Source organism: Brachionichthys hirsutus, chromosome 10 (assembly GCF_040956055.1).
Source record: "Brachionichthys hirsutus isolate HB-005 chromosome 10, CSIRO-AGI_Bhir_v1, whole genome shotgun sequence".
In the NCBI taxonomy this organism is placed as follows: Eukaryota; Metazoa; Chordata; class Actinopteri; order Lophiiformes; family Brachionichthyidae; genus Brachionichthys; species Brachionichthys hirsutus.
This window is the reverse complement of record NC_090906.1, coordinates 8,351,988-8,373,857: the sequence shown is the minus strand read 5'-3', so window position 1 is coordinate 8,373,857 and position 21,870 is coordinate 8,351,988. Positions and strand designations below refer to the sequence as shown.

Here is a 21,870-nt window from a genome sequence, read left to right as displayed (position 1 = left end):
TGGAGTAAAGTTTCTTATTGCCCTGTCGTAAAGTGGATTATTTTACTCAACCATGGCATAAAGAAGGGAGAGGAAGAGCCAAAGGGGCAACACAGAAATGGATGAGACATGAGTCGTGAGGTAGAAGTAAAAAGCTGTGCTGGGGCCTGGTTGCAGCGGAGCAGACTAGTTATGGTTCTGTGAGTGTGTATAGTGGACGTGGCCTTGGGCGATGTGCTTCTTGTTAAAAGAGAGGATGTACTTTGACTGTGCAGCAGGCTCTAGATCTAGTATTTGCCCAGACAGCATTTCAGAATTCACCCATGCACTTACATAACTGCTCACGGCCTTCACTCTGTTTCATGGGGGAGGACTTCAACAAAGACAAGGCAGACACTGCATGCCCACTGGTGGTTTTTAACTCTTTGAGGGGCCAGCAAAAGCAAAACGCGACGCATACCATTTACCATTTTACCGCTAAATAAATCTGTATTTACAATTTATAGAAAAACAAATGAAAAGAAATGGACTTTCTTCGTTATGTGTTGCAATGTGATTTGACAGCAGCAGTGGGAGTGAAATGTGAGTGAAGAATGGGATGGAGCTTCATTAACCCCATCACTACCAGTCCAGGAGGAGTGTAGGCAGCAGCAGCAGTATTGGCAACATCTGTACTGCTTGGCTAGCCTCACCCCTCTTACTCCCTCTCGCCCCCGATTCAATGTCAGAGTCCTTCTCAGAATACGGTGGGATCATGTTAAATTCCTTGCTTTTCTCCTCCTCCTCCTCCTCCTGCTCTTCTTGGTCACTGTCCTCCATCTGCAAAAGCAGGGAAAGAGTGATTCCTCTAATTAACAGAAGTGGTGGAGTGTGGAGTGAAGTTCAGGATGTAAACTTCCAGCCGTGCAGAATTTAGAACCAGCCATGAATATGTTCAGATTTTGCATCTGCATCATGCTAATTATGATCAGTAGTGCATATTTCACATTTCTCCAAAGCTTTTTTTTTTTTTTTTTGACAAATCTACCGGTAGTTCTCCTGAAGTGTGAAAATGGTTATAACGGTTATAAAATGATACCATCAATGCAAGTTCTGCAAGTCGATGGCTTTCTTATACATGTTTTTACAGAGTAAACCAAATTCTGACATGCAAGAAAATACTAACCATATAATAACCATAATATTAATTGTACTGGCAGAAATGACACGTTCACATCTCTTTGATCAGTTCTCGGCTCTGTCCACAAAGGTTTGCTGCTGACAAAAAACATCAAGACAATACGAAGACATTTCCAGTGTGCATATGAAGATGGGTCTTTAAAAAAGTAGCTTGTAGATGGAAAAGATGGTGGGGAGACTAAACCCTACTATGAAGAGGTAAAAACACGTTCTGCAAATGATGATGATGAGAAACAACGTACAGACATGTCACAATCTAACCTTCCATTTAGTTAGATTGTGTATACACACTAGTTTCACAATTAGTGTGTATACTGATGTGATAGAAGGTGATGAGGTGCAACGCTTTCCATTTAAAACAGTCAAAATGACCTTGACATTTTCACTGGTAAGGATTTCCTTTTTTAAATCAAAGCTCAAGAATTTAATCAAATACTTTTTTTATTGCACGAAACATTATACGTGGCATGAAAATCCATCTGGTTTTCCAAGAAGGTAAAAAGCATTTTCTTAAAATTAGCTGTACGTTTGGAAGGCCGATACGCACCACACCGCTGAGTAATAGTCAATATGAAATTGTGGAACGGGGCGGGTGGAAATGCAGAATGTCGGGGATTAAAAGGGTGAGGAAATGTGGAATGCAGAGCAGATGGGCGTGCATACATGAATATTAACAGTCAGGATTGAATCTGCTGCTGCAAACACTTACACCTAATCCTCAGCAACAATGAGAGTTAGTGGTCGGTGATGGAGCTGCTGGAACCACCTGACTGCTGCAGTGCCTGGCGACACCCAGGAGTTATCACGCCGACACACAGTCGAGCGTAGCAGCTGCCTAACGCTACCATACGGTGAGACAGGAAGTAGAGTGCTTACACTGTTGAATTGAGGAATAGTGTTAATGCTGGCGTGGACTCTCTCCTGGTGTGTGTACGGGGAAGGCTGAGAAGCTGGCACGGGAGTGTTTTCCACCGGAGGAGGTGCTGAGATTCCCATGGAGGTGATGGCATTGCCTGAAAAGAAGCAGCAGGAGACGTCTTCTTTAAATCTCCAGTGTTATTCAACCTTGAAGTATTGGCAAATTCATTTTAGAGTCATTTGTTGTATTGTTAATTTGGCTTTTTGAGCTATGCACACTGTTAAACATGTTGTTTTTTTTGGACAATAACTTAATTCCCTTCTTATAATTTTTCTACATGCAGCACATCCATGGCCTAGTGAAGATGCATTAAAATTGGTAACATGGCGATTTTTTATTTTGTGCCTAGTCTGGCAAGGCAAAACTAATTTGCACATATGTTTTAGTTTAGAACATCTCACTGTTTTATTTCCAACTGGATGCAGACCGTTTTGGTCTCATGATGCTGCTGGAATTAAAAGCAAAGATGTAATGTAGTGTATCCAGAACCATGACCTTTACGCTGGGTCTGCTCATCTTGGCTTTTCGAGGATTATGGGACCAAATGAAACCGACAATAGAGGTTTTTTTTATAAATATATACAAGCAGTCCTTTTCCAATGGATGTGAACCAGATGAATGTTTTTAGGTCAGGCTGAATCATGTGTGATGATTCCAGAAGATGTTGTATGCCGTGTGGCCGCTATGCCAAAATCATTTCACAGCCCAGCGCAGCTCCGAGGGACTTGTCATGAGTGTTGTTGCATGCTGATGTGAGCATAGAGCACTGCTGCAGCCTTTATCAAGCATAACAGAACTGCACCCTGTACTGTTTATCTAAATGAAAGAAAATAAAGATGTGAAACTGATTAGAACTTGATCCATTGTAGTTGTTGCTCATGGAACAGTAGGAAAATTAGCAAGGCCAGTTTATTGGACTGAAGTCAGCTGATTTCAACCCATTACATTCGACACTATTTTTTGGAAGGTGCATGTATTAATGAAGCACATGAAAAGTTAACATATTTTGTTACCTGACTGGCCTCTGAGCCTTATTGTACAGTACAGTGTACACGTTATAGTGAGACTCATTTTTAGAATTAAACGGTGCTGCTTGAGCAGGTGTCTTCCGTTGTTTTTCAAATCCTGATGTGTCACATTCACATTTGGCAGCCAAACATACGTAAGAGAGAATGTCTGCTGGAATTTGTTTATTTATAAGAAAATATTACGATTCAATCGTTTGCCCTCTAAATCATCAATTATGACCAAGCTCATCTGAATTCTGTGTTAATACACTTTATAAAAGGCTTCGCTAGAAGATCAATTTAATTTATACTCGTATTTGACAGCTAAAGTTTGGAAGCGTTTGTCACTTAAGTTATTGGACTGAGTTGTAAGATTACTTTTTAAGCTTATACTCAAAGCTCTTGAGAACTTTTTCAATACCCCAAAGTTTAGCATTAACATCCTCTATTATTCATCACTATATATTGAAGAATAGACAAGCAGAGAGTGAATGTCGGCATAGAAAAACAGGTTCCAAATGCACTGGTACATCAATATTATTGACGAGACAATCGTTCATGTGAAGAGAAGAATATTAAATAATCTTTAATAAAAAATCAATTAAAATATTTATAAATGATATTTCATTCTTTTTATTATCTACCGTTGTTGATTAGGTTTGCCAGGCTAAACAAGTGGGTGTAAATGGCTCTTCTATCCAACTTCTTCTTGATGATCCACATTAAAGCCCAAAACTACTTCACCTTGTTGTTGTTGTTGTGCTATTATTAACCGTTTACTCACGCAGACATATGTTGCCACTGAACATATGCAGGATGCGCTGGCAGCCCTGCCAGTCATTCCCACTGCCGTCACATGTGCACCACTGGGACACTTCTGTGCTGCTGTTGCTCACATAGTTGGGAGTCATGATAGTGCCTGATTATTGAAAGAAGATAAAAAATAGTCAAACAGAAAAACATATTTATAGAATGTCGGTTAGAGTTTAGACAGTCATCCAGGTTATGGCAGATCTCTGTGTTGAATGAAAAAGCTCAGCACACGGGACACATGTCAGCGCTAAAGAAGCCTCTCGGAGGAGAGGTGAACGTCTATTTATCCATAAAAATAAAATGAAGAAAAGTTCCCCGAGGATCCAGGATCGCCAGTCTTCCATCTATTGATGTTTGATAATTGCAATTCTACAAAGTAACATTTTGAAAAATACAGCAAGCGAGACAAAAGCAAATACTATTATCTGGATCATTTGTAGTGTTGATGGAAATAGTCGGCTATTTTTAAATCAAGTTTTTTTTTGGAGCATGATGTTGACTACCGGTAAATGCCCAGAGCGGCACTTTAATAGCTGACAATTTATGAACTCTGAATTGTTTTGTGCGACAAAATCAAACAAATATAAACTAAATATCACTAAACCATCTATTATTTTGAAAGTTTTTTTTTTTGAACTATTCCCTCTTTCAGCCTCTTTAATCGCCTTCCTTTCAGCTCACCTATGAGTCCAGCGTAGGACTTCAGGCACATGGCTCTGCTCTCCCGTACGCAGCCGTTGCCAGACAAAGGCGACGGCTGGCAGTTGTGCTGGAAATCAGCAAGCCTTGATCTGAAATGCACACAAACACACACACAATCAGAAATACCCGTACATTTATGTGTCAGCAATCGTGTGCATTAAAAAAAAAACATTTATGGGTGGAGCTAAAAGAAAGGATACACAAACCACAAAACTGTGAAAAAGTGAAAAACACAAAGCAGAGAAATAGACAGCTTTTCACACACGCTCAAATGCTTTCCAGTCGGTGTGTGGAACCGAGGAGGGGGGGCTGTTCCCTCTCCTTGTCTAAATCCATTCCTAATACAGCAGAGGGTGATAATGCATGGCCGTCTCAGTTTCAAATAACTATTTTCTTTTATCGCTAATAACCTCTGTAACATTTACTCACAGATGAGACCGTAATTAATGCAAGCAATTTCTCTACATTTATGAACAATATACAGAGAATACAGACTAAGATAAGCCTCACAAAACCCATTATCGTCATGGTGATGAGCAGGGGTGAGGCCATGAATTATGGACCACTAGACATAAACTCCTCTAAGACTCCCATTTCTCTTTCCGTCTGAAACCCATTAATCCTTCCTGAGCTGATGCTGGCCCAGAAAACGTGTCACCTGCTTATTTTTGCTCTATTGTCAGCAAGCTCCGGATAAATTAACAAGAAAAATGTATGCGTGTGCCGCTAAAAGGAAAAGCATGAGGTCATTAATCATTGATTCCCCGTTTAACAAAAACACAATTGCGGTTATTCTTAAAGCAAATCAATAAGGATTTCATGTCAAAGGCAAACTGGCTTACCTGCAGAGCTCATCTCTGGAGCAGTAGTTCTGCAGGCTGAGGCAGTTGGGCTTGCCCACTCTTTCCTCCCCTCTACCATTCTCCTCGTAGGAACATGACGGTACAATGGTTTTCCTCCGGCGCTCCCCACATAGAGTGTCGGAGCAGGGACAGAAGAGAAGAGCAAAGCTGTACTCCTCTGGCACGCGCTCCAGGAAGCGCCGCAGGGCTTTGTGGCATTTTTGTCGGTTACAGCTGTCGTCAGAGACGGTGGCTCGCTTGGTGCAGGCCACTACATACTCCGAGCGCAGGGAGCCGCATTTCTCATACAGGCCGCAGTCCTGGGCCGCCTTCAGACATTGGTTTTGGCCATCGGCAGAAAGGGAAGATGCTGGAAATTAAAAGATAAAAGGGTCAATTGGGTGATAAGAGTCATCACATAAAGCAATTTAGGTGGCAAACTCATGAATATTTGGACAGTACCTGCCATAATGGAGGCCATGCGTGACATCTCAATGTATTTCACCAAATTCAACTTCAGCTCTTCATATGGAGACACTTCGTATTCATCGTACGCTAAAATGACAACGAAAGGTTGGTTTATTTCCACGCTGATCATGCAAGTGAAAGTCCAAGCAGTGCTCTCCTCCCCCATCATGGAAACACACACCGACACGCACACACATCGGTACACTCACAAATGCCAGCGCTTACACCTACCTGCGAATCTCACAGTCCAGTAGACCCTGAGGCAGTGTTCCTCCTTCCGAGAGCCACGCTGACATTTGCAAACTTGAAGAGGGCGGTAATGCTGCAAGGAGTTCTGGGCCTCCAGGCACTCCAAGCGTGCATCTGGGCCAAGGGGCGACACGGCCTCCTCGGCGGCACAGTACTCCAGCAGTCGATAGAGCACCGTGCAGGAGTGCTCCTGGATGCAGCCCTGCTCTGCCTCCAGACAGTCTAAGGATGCAGATACCGGCACACTGCCTGGAGGAGAGGTTGATACAGTCAGTGCTACCGCCAATAAGTCCAAAGCTGGGAGGTGTAAAGCAGCTCGGTTTACAGAGCAACAATCCAGCATTAGCCCTGAAGCTCAATAAGACAGAGGACAGAGCAATTGGAGATAAAAGTATTAGTGCAATAAAAAGGCAACTTGGAGATACGTTTTAGGTTTAACATAGGAACACGGGGCTGTTTTAGATCAATGTAGGCTTAATCTGTGGCTGTTCCTGTTGCTTTTGCTTCTTAATCTTCTCATTGGTTGACTTCTGTCCTTCGTGTTCTCACTTTCTGTCAATATTTGCATTGATTGCATTGAATTTTCATGCTTCGCTTCACGGAATGTTCCAGCTGTCACTCTCGGTACCACAAGTTAAGCACGCTCAACACATGCGTCTTGCATTCAGAGTCACTGTGTCGGCCAGTGGTGCCATTCTGTGACATTTCAAAGAAAGCTGTCAACCAGGCTTCAACCTCCTCCCTGCCTCTTCTTTTTCAGAATAAGTTTATTGCCATTGTCAGTGAGGGTACGCAGACTTGGAACATTTGTCGGTGCAATCGCGCAGAGCGCGCGACGGCACCAGGACAGCCGTAAAGAGCCCTCGTGAGGAAGAAAGAACAGTAAGCAAGCAGTACAACAGGTATTCAGATTTTTTCAATTGCCTGCATCAAATATGATGCTGTATAAGCCAGCTGGCTCTGAAGGCGCAGACGTCTCTCGGACCTCATGCAAGTACTTGAACCACCAACAAGGGGGCATTTTCCAACCTGTTCTTCACGTGTCAATAACATCTGGCTGAAAAATTAAAGTGTTCAAGATGTTCACTGTGAGGTGTTGCCTTTCTAAATATCCTGAAAGTGTGCAAACACACATTCGTCATTCTAAAATCTAATAAACATTTCACAATTAGAAGAGTTAAATATGCATTAAATATGCAATATACGATATACTTATATTGCATATGTTTGAACGTGCAGTGTTTGAACGTCTTGCATATTTTGTGATATATTTATCATCTTCAGAAACACGTGCGCATGTCATTTTGTACAAGAGCACTGCTGTTGTTTTTCTGAAGGGGCTTGTGAACAGCTGGGGGGGGGGGGGCTTTGGCAGCAGGAGCCATTCCACTCGGAACAAACTTCTCACCAACGTCAGACGCTGTCGCCACATTTTATGAGACAAAACCAATTTATTCTGCATAGTTCGTTTCCCACCAAGGTAATATACGTTCACTTTCAATTCTGCGTTCAGACAGAGGCATCACCTGGAGACAGCCGCTCACATCAAATGTCCACTATGAGGATGTTTTCCTGCCTGACAAATAGTCTGACGCAAACACATTTCGTCTGACAGATGCTTCAGCACATATCACACCTACGAAATAGGCATGGTGGACGATATTACTGTAGAACTACATCAGACAAACAAATAATAATGCATCCCATTATCTAACAAGGTGAGTACAAAGGCATATCGCATTTCCTCTAAAACAGTAGTAGCAGCATTAGTAGTAGTAGTAGAAGGTCAAATTGGTTCACATGATTTATTCTATAATCATAACTTAAACTGCTGCTTTACCAGCAGACACACATTTAAAAGGTGCTCGAGGACTGCGCGATGTAGCCGACAGGTTTATGACCGGTCCTTAATGTTTTATTGTCTTCTGTCTGTCAACTGCATATTCTGATCTGGATGGAAGTAAAATTCCAGATTATAGGTCTGACAGTGGCGGCACGGTGGCGTAGTGGTTAGCGCTGTCACCTCACAGCAAGAAGGTACCAGGTTCGGATCCCATCAGTGTGGAGTTTGTATGTTCTCCCCGCGTCTGAGTGGGTTTTCTCCGGTTTCCGCCCCCCGCCTCCAAAAACATGCAACTTAGGTGAATTGATCACTCCCAATTGTCCGTAGTATACGAGTGCGTGCGTGAAGGGTTGTCGACGCTGGCGACGTGTCCGAGGTGTACCCTGCTTCTCACCCATAGCAAGCTGGGATAGGCTCCAGAAGGCCCGTGACCCGCAAAATGGAAAAAGCGGGAGAAAATGGATGGATGGAGGTCTCAGAGTAGATTCATTACCGTGAGACGATATCTAATAACGCTACAGACTTTAAACAAGATGAATTTGCTGCTGAAATTCTGCTGAGTCAGTTCAAACTTGATGTAGCCGCAGACGTAGCGAGCTGGATCCTGAAGATCATAAAATATGATGTGAAGTACTTTTTTTTTCTTGTCAAGCTACTGATGGAACCAACATGACTGTAAATTCTAATGGTGGGTTGTCATGGTCAGTGAGTCATATTACGAGGAACATAAAATCCTGTGACTCGTGCTGATTGGCGCAACGAGATAATGGGCAAACTGAGCCGCCTTTGTGGACGTCTGCACCCTGCTGAGATCTTTTTTCCATTGTAAGACTCTGACTCATAGCATTTTGATTGACAGGCCTGTGTCTGAAATGACCGAAAGTGAAAAGCTACAAAACGTTTCGCAATATGAAAAGCGCAATGCAGAAAGACCAGAGAAAGCCAGAGGGATGTGAGGGGAAAAAAGAAAGGCCTTCATAAAATTGCGTTCTGATAGAGCATTTCAGGAAATTAATTTTCTCAAATGTGACACATAATTGTCTCTACAAATTACTTTTCATCCACAGTGGCTCCCAAGGGAAAAAAAATAGCTTGGGTTGGCATTATTCTTACTCTATTTATGCTTCATTTTGTTAATTTACTTGTCACTTTTTAACTGCAGAAAAGGATTGCCTGGACAACAGTTCAAAATACATGAAATAAATGTCCACTGCTGCTTGCAAATCTCTACGCTTAATGCCGCACATTCATTTTCAGACCATCGTGCATGCTCATACGCAATGCGTTGCGTCGCGCCGGTCACACACTCCGATTAAACTCCTGCTGACTGCCAGCACGACGCATGGCTGCGACCCAATTCTGCTGCTGCGTGTTTTGCAATCTCAGTCACCACATGAGGTCCACGTTTCACTTTGGCATAAGACAAATCATAAACAGAGGCTCCGCTTCAGCGCCACTGCTACAAGCTGCCAAGGCTACTGCAGTGAATCCACAGGGAGAGATGTGGATGGGGGGGGGGGGGCAGTAGTAACACACAAGGGCAAGGCAATGAGTCCTACTCACAGTCACAGCTCCCCACGGTACGACGAGGTGAGGATGTCCTGCTCATCTACGTATCATTATACCTTGATGCTAATAATAAAGTGAATTCTCTCTCCCATGTTTAGCTGCAATTTAAATGAGGCTTCATGCAATTTCCTGTTTGGACAGTGAACAGTTTCTTCATTATTCCTCTGCAGTGTTTGCTCCCTCAGGCTTATCATTGATAAAGAGACAATCAGCAATTTCCAAGACCCCCCCCCCCCCCCACACACACACACACACACACACATTGGGAGATAAGAAAATCCTATAAAAAGTACAGAGGCGCTCTTTTTCATCTTGACTGCTAGACAGGTCATAATTAGTTTGATAGCTTGAACATTATTTAATGTTACAGTGATTAAGAAGCTCTGCGCTCATGTTATGCTGTCTGAGATGCAACAAGCTGCAGGACTGAGCATGCCATATGAAACGCAGAGAAAAGCCCATCAGAGATGAATTACTGTGACATGCAAGCCATAATACACCCTATCGATTTCTCCCTGAGGTAATGAGTAAAATATGTGAGGCAAAGCTGATGAAGGTTTTACCCCCAGCAAATGACAAAGCACACACCCACACACAGACATTAATGGGAGGAGAGCTGTTTCGCCATAATTCCTGTTCCATCCTTTCACACATGCAGGAGACCATCCGCATTGGGAGCATGACGGGACGGTGAGACTCTCATGTGAAATTCGTTGCAGAATCGTGACAGAAGGAGCTTCATGGAAGGAAGTCACCGGTCCGAGGATGATACGGCAGCTGGGTGGAGAAAACGAGGCTGCGTGGAGAAATGTGCTTTCATCATTCATCTCACTTGCAGTCAAACAAATAGAACGTGAATGGCCTGTGTTTACATACAGTACAAAGTGATGCTCCACTTAAAGTCAATGAATTAAAATTATTAAAAAAACTTTAAGAAATTATATGATGATAAATTGATAGAAAAAATTCTTAACATTTACACAAGATTGATATTCTACTATTCTGATATTCTACTATTCTGATATTCTAGTATTCTGATGTTCTAGTATTAACTCACATCAATTTATTTTGAACAGAAATGATCGACCAACAGCATTATGGAGCTTCTTTAACTTTTACCCTGATAAATGTAAATGTAATAGATTATTTACATGCGCTGTCTAAATACATAAATATCACCAGTAATCAAATGTTATTGTGAGAATAAACTCAGTGATGCCTGGACTAGTAAATGGGAACAAGCAAGCTGCAGAACAATAGAGAAGCTGCTTGTATCTCAAAATGATCCTTTTTCTGCCAAACGCGGTTTTTAAACTGTGATTTAAGCTACCACTTTCAAAATACATCCATTATTAATAATTGGACACAGCAGATGGCGAAGGCAAGGGAGGTCTTCATTAGTATTAGTAACTTCGAGATGAGGGCCAAGCCTAAAAATAAACTAAAGTAGCTGACCCCATCTCATTCCAAGAAATATAATGCTTTTATTTCACAAGGGTTTGATTAAAAACTTGTAATGATTGACTGACAAAAACTTTTCAATTTCTGCGCATTTTTTCTGAATACTGCTGGATTTTATTAAATCATGAAGCGTATTTAAACAAACTTCCTAAAAACCTTTTCTCTCTTTCCAGTGGAGGGAGGTGTTTCCTCAGGAAGGACACCGGCTGTTAATTAACACCGCTTAAAGCGTGTTTCGGGCTCTTATCTGCTGCGCTCTAACTTTCCACATCCCACCAGTCAGCTCACCAATGAATTCAGCTTTCCTTTAACATCAAACATATGCTTGAAACTTTGCACACATTCTCTTTGTTAGGTGAAACTTTAGAAGCAACTTCAATCATGCAGTTATTTTTAGAGAAACAGGGCAGGTTATGTATAAATTATTCAACAGGACAAATTTACTAAATCGACTCTCAGCGCATGAACAACCACTGAGTTCTCTAATTTTTACAGGCAGGATGATATTTTCTTATATCATGACATTTCACTGTGTCAGGCACTGTGTTTATCGAGTTCCCACATTATCAGGAAACCTAAGCATGGCTTCCAAATAGCTCAGCTGACAAACAATATTTTGTCCAAAAAAACTAATTCCTTCGCTTCTCTCATCTTTGTAACTCTCTGATCCTCAATGGCGTCGTGATCTGCTTTGATTTCATTATTATTTTCAAGCCCCATGCCTCCAATTCTGAACAAATGTTCTGAGATATGGACACCTGAAGTGCAGCACACAGTTCAAGTGTCCACTCCACATCTTTCTTTGGTTGTCCTCTCGTGGTCACATCAGAAACTCACTGACATTACTTCTAAAGAAGGGTCACATATCATGTTCAGGATCATTCCAGCACAATAGCATTCTGCTCAAAGTCTACTTCAAACACTTTATTTCTTTCTCCCAGAACAAACCACGCCGGCTGGAATTTAATTTCATCCTACAGCACCGACTGGGACAGAGTTTTGCACTGAATCCAAGGCCCGAAACCTTTTTTGTGGACAAATTACACCTTTATTTGCTCCGCACTTTGTGGTAAAACGACTCTGAGACTGGGGCACTGAAAGGTGACAATCCTTAAAATCGTTTTTTCTGCACACAAACCAGCGATGCATCTTGCACTATAGCTATATGGATTTCTTTACAAGTGACACACCTGTAGCATTCAGTGTATCCTTCAAGGAGGGAGCATCGTCGTTACTATGACACAGAGATAGGATTAGTTCAGCAAGATTACAATCAAACTGTGGAGCGCACGGATTGTTTGTGCCGAGGCCTGCAAACTCCAAAAATAAAGATGAACTGACTTAATTATGGATGTTCAGCGTGATGTAAATGATCTGAAAGCTTGTTCTGAGTATACAAAGGTTCTATGTGGACGCTTCCTCTCTTCAAACACTCGATGAACAGTTGCTCATTGTATCCAACACTAGATTAATCTGCTTCTGGATTGTGCAACCACATAATGCAGGCAAAGTCCTCCATGCAGGTTCGATACGGACTTGCACAAGGTGCTGCATCGGGCAGTCGGGACACGTGTGGCTGCGTGATATTTCAGGCTTTCTGCTTCTGCACCATGCAATCGTTGCAAATCATTTCTTGGCCTGACAACGACACATGGACTCTTTCCATCGTCGTGTCAGCTTTCGTTGGTGCCGTCAAATGTGTGCAAGTGACAAACAAGACTCGGCGCACACACGCAATACAAGTGGGCTATAGCAAGACAATGGCACTAATTAACACCCAAATAATTTTCTCTTCTAGAAATCAGGTGTCACTCAGGAGCCCGCATTTTGATGTTAAAGTTAGACTATTTTAATTAAAGTGGTTTCTATAAAGTGCCACACGAACATGAAATAATTGCATATTCAGAAACTGTATTTTATGCTTTTATCTGCAAGTCCAACTGGCAGCTTGCCAATTTAATCTTTGCGCGCTGTCCTAAACGATACTGAATTACAGGCATGGAGTGCATAAAGACAATGCCTCAGCAGAAAGGAGAAAAGTCTGCAGCACAGTGGGGGAGATAAAGGAGCTGAGGATTGACTAATCCTGTGTGCAAAAGGTGAGAGAACTCCAACCCCGGCGCAATGTGTCTATCGAATAATCAAACAAGCAGCTTGAGCATGGCAGCATCTGACCACCCCGAGACCTGTGAGGCTTTAGGCGGGCTGAAAATGAGCTCTAATAAATGTATGACGACAATGTTACGGTAATCACTACCGTAAAATGACGCACAGAAATAGCAACACTCACTCACCAGTTGTTGTCTGTACTTTAACAAAACTGCACGGAGGCTTGGCAGCAAAGGTTCAAAGACAGGTCTAAGTCATGTAATGATGTCGCGCATAAAAAAAACAAAAAAAAACTGAATGCATTTCAAAAGGAAATAGATGAATGCAACAAACAAAACCATGAAGTCTCAATGGCTGGGGGGGGGGTTAATGAAAACACAGCAGCCCGCCCCCATGGGTGTTACTCCTGAGGTACATCAGAGGTGGCAGACAATTTTGGAAGATTGTCGTCTACCTCTAAATGTCCTACTTTCATCATTTTCAGCCACAGGATTGTACGAAGCAAGACATGTTACAGGGTAAAAAAAAAACAAAAAACTCCTATACGCCTATGACATGCAATATACTGTTCAGAAGAGCTATTTATATAATAGCCAGAAATGTGTCAGGCTGATGCTTGACAGTTTACAACAAGGCTGGAAAACTGGAGCTCGACAAGAGTCATGATATTTCACATCCCTCTAATAATACCAATTAACAAAATTCAAATCCATTTTCTTATTTAGCAATTAGCTATAATGCAATAGCATCGTGACAATCTGTCTAACTTGCATCTAATACTCTATCTATTAAAAAGCACTTGGAAATAACAGCCTTTTTTGATGTGACTCCACCTAAGTGCCTGGCAGGTGGCTCTGACACATTGGAAAATATACTGGGTCCCTGAAAGGTTTGACGTTCGCTAGAAACATTCATCAACTTAGGAATCTAATGTCTCAAGAGACATATTACCCGCATTTTTCTGGATAGAGTAAAACCTTCTCCTCCCATAAAATGGAAATGCTATTAACAATCAAAGTATTTGAATGGATATCTGCAATAAAGAGGGGGAAGGGGCATGCAAGGATTATTATGTGGTCTGTACCAGGATGCCCGTCCTGAAGACAAGCCTCACACAATGACAGAGCTGTTTAAAAGGCCCTATTTTAAAAGCGTTGTAAGCTACCAGACGTGTTCCGCTAGATCTACAGCAAAGCTGCCTTAGGAAGAAAGTAAGCAACTTTGTCAATAGTAATTCCAAAAAACATGTCTGCGTTGACAGCGCGGTATAAGATTCTGACTCGAGGTAACACTAAAAAGTCACATGAATGAAATGTCCTGAAAAAACATTACCCCCTGGTTCAAATATGAACAAAACAATTTTTTTTCAAAGGATTCGGAACGTCGGCCCTTCAGTTTGTCAGCAACATAGATGAACTTAAGTGGGCAGGTGACGCAACACCGCAACAACTTCCCTGAGCTTTCATGAATGAATAACAATGATTAATATTTAAGGTGCTATAAGTATTCAATGATCTTACAGTATTAACTAAAGTGTCATTTTGCCTCAGGATGAGACTCAACCTTCATCTGCCCTGCCCTGAGGCAAACTCAGACTTTGTTCTGTTACAGCCGAGGCTATTACAAAACATTGACAGTAACTGCACTATATTTGGTCATAAAAGGCTGCCCTTTTATGACCAAATATAGTGCAGTTACTGTCAATAGAAAATGTAAAAAAACAAAAACTTACACACACACCTACTGGCAAATATGAATGTAGTAAAACCAACAAATGTGAAAGTACTCCCAGTCCTGAAGCTTGAAGGCTGATGATCACTTAGAATAATAAAAAAAATATCATGATATAAGCAGCAGCGGCCACAAGATCGGGTCTGAAGATCGAGGGCTAGCAGAGGAATCCAGCACAGACAGATATTTATTTGAACGACAATGACATTAAAAACTGGTCCATTAATGGCAGTTATAAATTTTGCTCTTGTGTTAAATCTTAAATCAATATCTAATGCACAGCAGTGAGTGTAAATGGATTATTAATGTTGATGCCATAAGTCAAAGGGATTTAATGATTCCAGTGAGATATTATCTCTATCAAGGAGGGTTCAATCGATATTTAGGAGATGAGCAACTCTCTCTTTGGAATGATTCCAACATACAGATGACAGACATGAATCCATGATGTCATCCAGATGTAAAATGTAAGGCTGCTGCTGCTCCAATGAAAGACAAACCGGTTTTATGGATGTCTTGATTTCTAAAGTTGTACCAGAGCACATCCTTCTACTAAATCATTCCCCTTTGATCCCGCCGCTTACCAAGAGAGAGGACGTTGAGCAGAAGTGCGATGATCATCATCCTGTCCGGCGTCATCAGAGAGTTTGGGAGTGGGAAACGCGCAGCCGGCTGGCTTTTAGGTCAGGGGACGCGTCTCCTGCTACATCCAGGCTCCGCTGCGCCCGCACGGACTGAGGCAGGTCGGATGGGCGGGCGCGCAAAGTTGCACAAACTGAACCGTGCGCGCATAAAACAGAAGCGACCCAAGTTGCTGCTGTCCCATCTATTTCCGGACCTTAGTTGTACTAATTTTAAACAGACTCGGGCGGTAGATTCCTAAAACATTTATCCATTTATTTAAAAGTTGATCGCCCAGCAGCTCCATCCACAGCAGCTTCGAGCTGTTGTCGCCGCGCGTCGCAGCAGCTCCACAGTTTGTCCAGCCGGAGTGGAGCCTGCGCGGCGCATCTTTGTTCGAGGCGCACTGTGATTGGCCCCTCAGACGTTCGGCTGTGCCCGTCAGATGTCGAAGCGTCCAGTTAACTTCATTCAACATGGGGATCTCACTAACCCTCTGTATTATTGTTACGACTTTGCAGGCATTTACTGATTTTAAAATGCTGCTTGAAAGCAGGTGTGAACCGGGTGAACATTGATGGCAACAAATAATAATAATTGTCTTCTTCCTCATAAAAGCCTTCATGCGTCAGAGGATGTGAGTTTAAATATTGTAGCTCCTCGAGCTCACTACAATATGTTCTTATAGTCTAAGCCTCTGTATTATTGTTACGACTTTGCAGTCATTTACTGATTTTGTGAGAGATAAATGTTCTCTTCTTCCCCATGGATAGGAAAAGGTGGATACATGTAGGCCTTCACCTTCAACGCGTTGTTGTTGTTCTGTCCAAACCAACCATTTCATTGTGAAGACTGTGTCTGTAAATGTTCACTGATTGTTTCTGACCTCTGAGAGGAGCAAGAGGTCACAAAGTTGAAACAGCAAGTCAACAGAAGTCACTTGATTTTTTTTTTTTTGTATTTTTTTTTTTTCCACTTGATTGATGTCTGTTTGAAACATTTCTCAAAAATAAAGCACTATAATTTTGATTCAATGAACCTGCTGATGTTGCGTCTCACTAAAATCGGTCAAATGTGATTTAAATTGTCAGAGTGCATGCTGTTGACCTGTTGTCATCACAGTAATTAAAATAAAGTATAGAGGGATTAAAGGATTAATTTGCACATCTCGTTCAATTTGCTGCCCAAGTGGCAGTAATAAATGTGAGTGGGCAGCTTCTGTCGTTAAAAAGCACATCCATGCAAATAAAAACAAAAAATGGGCAGGTGCCCAGTAACCATAGCTGCGCACGTAGACCTTTCACTGCAAACATCTCATCATGATGCTGTATTTACTTCTTTTCTTTTTTTTTAAATAGCAGATAATTTCATAAAGAATTAGTGAATTATCATTTGCAACACGTTTACCATTGTGTTCCTATATGGGAGTCAGGTTTTGGTCACGCTTATCTTCCTGCTGCAGCCTCTTTGAGTTGCTCTGTGACATCACAGCAGCTCCTCCCTTTGGTCAACTCCAAGCAAAGCATCAGACAGCAGGTTAAAGCATCCTGCACCCTGTGCATAGCAACTATAGTCTGTGTTTTCTGTTGCCATACATATGGTACTAAATGTAGTTTGGCATAATAATCCATCAGCAGTGCCCTGGAAATGTTCAACAGCTGTCATCATCTTAATGAAAAACACATTTCTCCTCCAGTTCTATTGTTTGATGAGCCTTGAAATAAAAACTTTAAGTAGATTCATAAACTGCCAAAGGCTCATGTGATCAACTAGAGCATATTGTCACAACGTTGAAGCGTTAACGACAAGAAATCACCCGTGCGTCACATCAGTCATTTGGAACATGGATGTAAAGTCATGAGCGACACACAGCAGAGGGACCTGCAGTGAATGCACAAGCGTAGAGAGACATGCATGACAGGCAGTAAATATGTAACGACCGGTTGATGTTTGCTCACCTGGAGCAGGCACTAGAAATAGAAAGGCAAGAATATAAAATGACAGCAATACTCATAAATAAGGCGATTGAACTACGTTTGAACGGCAGGTGGAATATTTACACTCAAATAATTTAATGTATCCTAATTCATCAAACCCAACAGAATATTTGAAAAAGTATCAAGTATGTGTGATATGCACGCATTATTTATTTACTTACTTACTATTATTTATGTGTATCTTTTCAGGCAGATTTTTTTTGTCTGTGGCTCGAACGGCTCCACATATTCACACAAAACGTGTTGTTAGAGTTATCAATAAATGCATACAACCTGTTTATATATCATTCCGTCCATGTGCAGGGAGCCGAGGGATGTGTTCATCATAAAGACTCTTGTCGCCCTCTAGTGGTCATCGGTGATCAAGCCCACACTGGTTTGAATGAAGACCTCACTTTTAGTTTTTGGCTTTTATTAGCTGCCTTGTCCCAATCCAAATCACGCAGCAATAAAATACAGTACTAGCTTTCTCCATTATCCTTCCTGCAGATGTCCTCATCAACTTGTGGTGCTCATATTTAGGTACAGATTGAGAAGACGTGATGACGACATCGCCACATACACACGTAGTTTAATTCACCGGCAGTGTGTGTGTGGCGTCACGTTAGCGGATTGGCCAGCACCCTGAAACCGCAGATCCCGTGTTGTATCGCGATAGCTTGTCTGATATATATTTCCAGCGCAGCGATGAAATCGGCCATTTTGTCGGTACAGGCCAGCAGCCGTAGACGGGAAGTCGGGGACACAGTTTATATTACTTATTTGAAAGGAACGTCAAGCATCGAACCATGAATGAGACGTTTGTTTCATTCGCCAAGGATTTCCTGGCCGGAGGTATTGCAGCTGCTATTTCCAAAACAGCTGTCGCCCCGATCGAGAGAGTGAAGCTTCTCCTCCAGGTAAAACTCTTCCGGTCGATTAGCCGGCTAGCTGCTACTAGCTGCTGTTGCACCAAGTTAAGCGGTTACTTCCGCTGGTTGTCAGCACTTATCCACAGGTTCCAGGTTTCGCGAAGCACAGTAGCAAATGGTTATTATTTATCGTTGAAAGACTTTAAAGTGATGTCCCCGAGTAACTAAGGTCGTCATAGGAAGGAATGTGACCTACACGGGCCGGTGGTGAATGCTAGTTTCCCACGTTAACCTTAGCCAGCGTAGCTAACAAAGGACAAACGCTTGTAACAATATTGGGACATTATGTACCAACTCGCGGTCGCGACCCCAGTTACATATCACCGCTGTACATTTGTTAGCCTCTAAAATGGAATAAAAATACTGTTTTTAAGCCAAATTAGTAGATGGGGCGTTAACGCCGGAAGTTAGCTCCGGTTAAATGGGGATAGCTGTCCCGAGGCCCGGGATTTTCATTCATAGCCGGGTCAAAGGTTCCTATGTCTCGTTGTATTTCTCCCACCCAGAATAGTTCATACTGTAAACCGACCCCATGACCCTCTAAATGTATTATTTAAAGTCATAAAATGTGAACCGATGTCGGATCACACCAGTAGTTCATAGCCCAAGATGACACCCACAAGGGGTTAATTGCTAGTAAACACAATCTATAGTAAATTTCTCTCCCATGTAGTCTTGGCAGGAACATTTATAGAATTTACCCGTAACAAGGTCACTACAAGGAGGGCTTGTGATTGATATGCTCAGCCGGGAGTTCTCTTCACTACTTGGACTGACTCGTTTCTCCCCTTTTTTATTTCTTTATTATAGGTCCAGCATGCCAGCAAGCAGATTACAGCAGATAAGCACTACAAAGGTATTATAGACTGTGTTGTCCGCATCCCCAAGGAGCAGGGATTCATTTCCTTCTGGAGAGGCAACCTTGCCAATGTCATCAGATATTTCCCCACCCAGGCCCTCAACTTTGCCTTCAAAGACAAGTATAAGAAGGTCTTCCTTGATGGTGTTGACAAGCACACCCAGTTCTGGAGGTACTTCGCTGGTAACCTGGCCTCTGGGGGTGCTGCTGGGGCCACCTCACTCTGCTTCGTGTACCCTCTTGACTTTGCCCGTACCCGGCTCGCCGCTGACGTGGGAAAGGCTGGAGCTGAGAGGGAGTTCACTGGTCTCGGAAACTGCCTTGGAAAGATCTTCAGATCTGATGGCCTGCGGGGCCTCTACCAGGGCTTCAATGTGTCTGTACAGGGCATCATCATCTACAGGGCGGCATACTTTGGCGTCTATGATACAGCGAAGGGTACGTTGACTATTACACTGGATTGATTCAGTCCTTTTGAGACGAGTCTGCGTATTGAATTGCTTCGTTCCTTTCTGCGTTTACAGGTATGCTTCCGGACCCCAAGAACACACACATATTGGTGAGCTGGATGATTGCCCAGTCTGTCACAGCTGTCGCTGGCCTGACTTCGTACCCCTTCGACACTGTCCGTAGACGTATGATGATGCAGTCGGGACGCAAAGGAGGTAAGTTTCTGTTAATGGAGGCGTTTGGAGTCAGTTTAGAGTCCAGACCGCTGAGCAGACAAATATTGTGCCGTTCCTTTGATCTGTTGTTGCACTGATTGCAGATCAGTCATTTCTCAGATGATTTCTGTTCATTGCTTTCATGATGTATTTGGGACACTATTTTTTCTTTTCTCAGCTGACATCATGTACACTGGAACCATGGACTGCTGGCGTAAAATTGCACGCGATGAGGGTGGCAAGGCTTTCTTCAAGGGAGCCTGGTCCAACGTGCTCAGAGGAATGGGCGGTGCCTTCGTGCTTGTGTTGTACGATGAGCTGAAGAAGGTCCTCTAATTCATAACGTCACATCACTGTCCATTTAGGCTTAATGTTAACTTTCCATTTTTATGGACTCAGCGTTCTGCCTTGTTTATGGGAACAAAATAGTGTCACTCCTGGTTGTGGGTGACTGCTGTACGTTGTGCATCATCAGTATGGTTTTAAACGGTCCACACCCTCGTACCAATGTCATTCCTGTTCAAGAGAATCTGATACCTCCAGTCACGCACTTGGTTTGTATGGTCCAAAACTGAATAAATAAATCTATTCTGGGGAACAAACTTACCACTTGTGTCCACTGCCTCCTGTTCTGTCGGTGTATGAGATGCAGTCGCTGGATAATGAAACGCCTGAAGTGGGTTACACCCAACTGCTATATTTACTCACGCTCATCTCTTCCTGAGCTTTCCTGATTTGAACACACCATTACTCACTGCTAGGGTTGTGGTGGGCACCTTCGACAAAGATGCAGTAGGATATTGATAAGGACAGTTGATTGTAAAATCTTTGGGTCGGTTTGCTCACAAATGGTGAAGATGTATTGGCAAAAATAATTTTGAATTAAGAACCTGTCTTCGGGGTTCTTAATCCAAAATTAGTTTCTATTACACCAGACACTGCACGGAAGAATTGCAAAAGACAGAGTTGATCAAGCCTTTCATAAAAAGTAAAGGCACAATGTAAGTCACTACTGAAGCGACTGACTGAAGGTTTCTTGGGCCGACTTCCAGGATGTTGGATAAAACGGGTGTGTCGAGATAAACTGCATTCACAAGAAAGCTAAGAAAAAAAAATCCAGATAAAATGCTGTCAAACTGCAGAATCACCGTTCCACTTCCCGCTCCTGATGAATCCATGATTGGAAGCTGGAAGGGGCGCCACTTTGTCAGACAGATCCTGTAAACAGCACTAGTTTTATTTTTGCCCTTGCTTTAGCGTCAGAAATGAAAATGTTCGGCCCGTGTTAGCATCAACACGTTTCTATCGTAGTGTTAACGTAAAAGCCTTTATAATAGCTGTGTTATAGCCATACTGAAAGAGACGTAAAACGAATCCAGATAACGGAATCAGGGATTGTCAGACTGTCACGGCAATACCTCAGAAGTTCAATATTATACAGAATAGGCAAAAAATAAGCTTCCGCTTCAGCCTGTTCCTCTTTCTGTAAAATTCCTTAATTTTGTGACTCAATATTGAGTACTGAAGACTAACTGAAACTATATGAAATGGATTTGTTTCATATAGTGAAATATTTCAAGCTTATTTTTCTTGCAATTCTGATTATGTCTTATAAATACTGTAATACAAATCCAAAATTCAGGGTCTCAGGAAATTAGAATATGTGAAAAAGTTCAGTATTGGAAAGTCAGGGTACCACAGCCTAATCAGCTAATTCACTTGAAAAAAAAGTTGAATTAAAATGTGTGGTAGGAAAAGGTAACACCAGCAAACTGAATAACCGCATCCTTGAGAGGATCAGCATGTAAAATACATTCAAGAATTTGAGGGGGGATTCACAAGGAGTGGACTGAGGCTGGAATCAGCGCATCAAGAGCCACCAGGCACTGGAATCCTAGCCATTGGCTTCAAATGCCACATTCCTCATGTCAAACCAATCTTGAACC

At 42.3% G+C, this 21,870-nt stretch overlaps 2 protein-coding genes across 2 annotated transcripts; one reads left to right on the top strand and one right to left on the bottom strand.

Annotated features, from left to right (window-relative positions):
- Positions 1-600: 600 nt before the first annotated feature.
- LOC137900789 (GDNF family receptor alpha-4-like) lies at positions 601-15,510 on the bottom strand. The gene is made up of 8 exons (XM_068744930.1): positions 15,456-15,510; positions 6,141-6,407; positions 5,904-5,996; positions 5,442-5,811; positions 4,579-4,688; positions 3,869-4,003; positions 2,035-2,171; positions 601-798 (listed from the first exon to the last, which is right to left on the bottom strand). Exons 1-8 carry the CDS (start codon positions 15,508-15,510, stop codon positions 601-603), a joined length of 1,365 nt encoding a protein of 454 aa, XP_068601031.1.
- A 2,693-nt stretch (positions 15,511-18,203) lies between these two features.
- On the top strand, positions 18,204-20,530 carry si:dkey-251i10.1 (uncharacterized protein LOC100038774 homolog). The gene is made up of 4 exons (XM_068744036.1): positions 18,204-18,388; positions 19,211-19,697; positions 19,784-19,924; positions 20,103-20,530. The coding sequence occupies exons 1-4, from the start codon at positions 18,278-18,280 to the stop codon at positions 20,258-20,260; spliced, it is 897 nt and encodes a 298-aa protein (XP_068600137.1). The 5' UTR covers positions 18,204-18,277; the 3' UTR covers positions 20,261-20,530.
- The last annotated feature ends 1,340 nt before the right edge of the window (positions 20,531-21,870 follow it).

Coding starts and splice junctions, on each gene's coding strand:
- LOC137900789 (XM_068744930.1), bottom strand. CDS start 15,510: ATGACGCCGGACAGGATGATGATCATCGCACTTCTGCTCAACGTCCTC. Junction 5,812..5,903: donor CATGGCCTCCATTATGGCAG/GTACTGTCCAAA, acceptor TTTAATTTCCAG/CATCTTCCCTTTCTGCCGAT. Junction 2,172..3,868: donor CAGTGGCAACATATGTCTGC/GTGAGTAAACGG, acceptor GCTTCTTTTCAG/GCAATGCCATCACCTCCATG.
- si:dkey-251i10.1 (XM_068744036.1), top strand. CDS start 18,278: ATGAATGAGACGTTTGTTTCATTCGCCAAGGATTTCCTGGCCGGAGGT. Junction 19,698..19,783: donor CGTCTATGATACAGCGAAGG/GTACGTTGACTA, acceptor CTGCGTTTACAG/GTATGCTTCCGGACCCCAAG. Junction 19,925..20,102: donor GCAGTCGGGACGCAAAGGAG/GTAAGTTTCTGT, acceptor TTCTTTTCTCAG/CTGACATCATGTACACTGGA.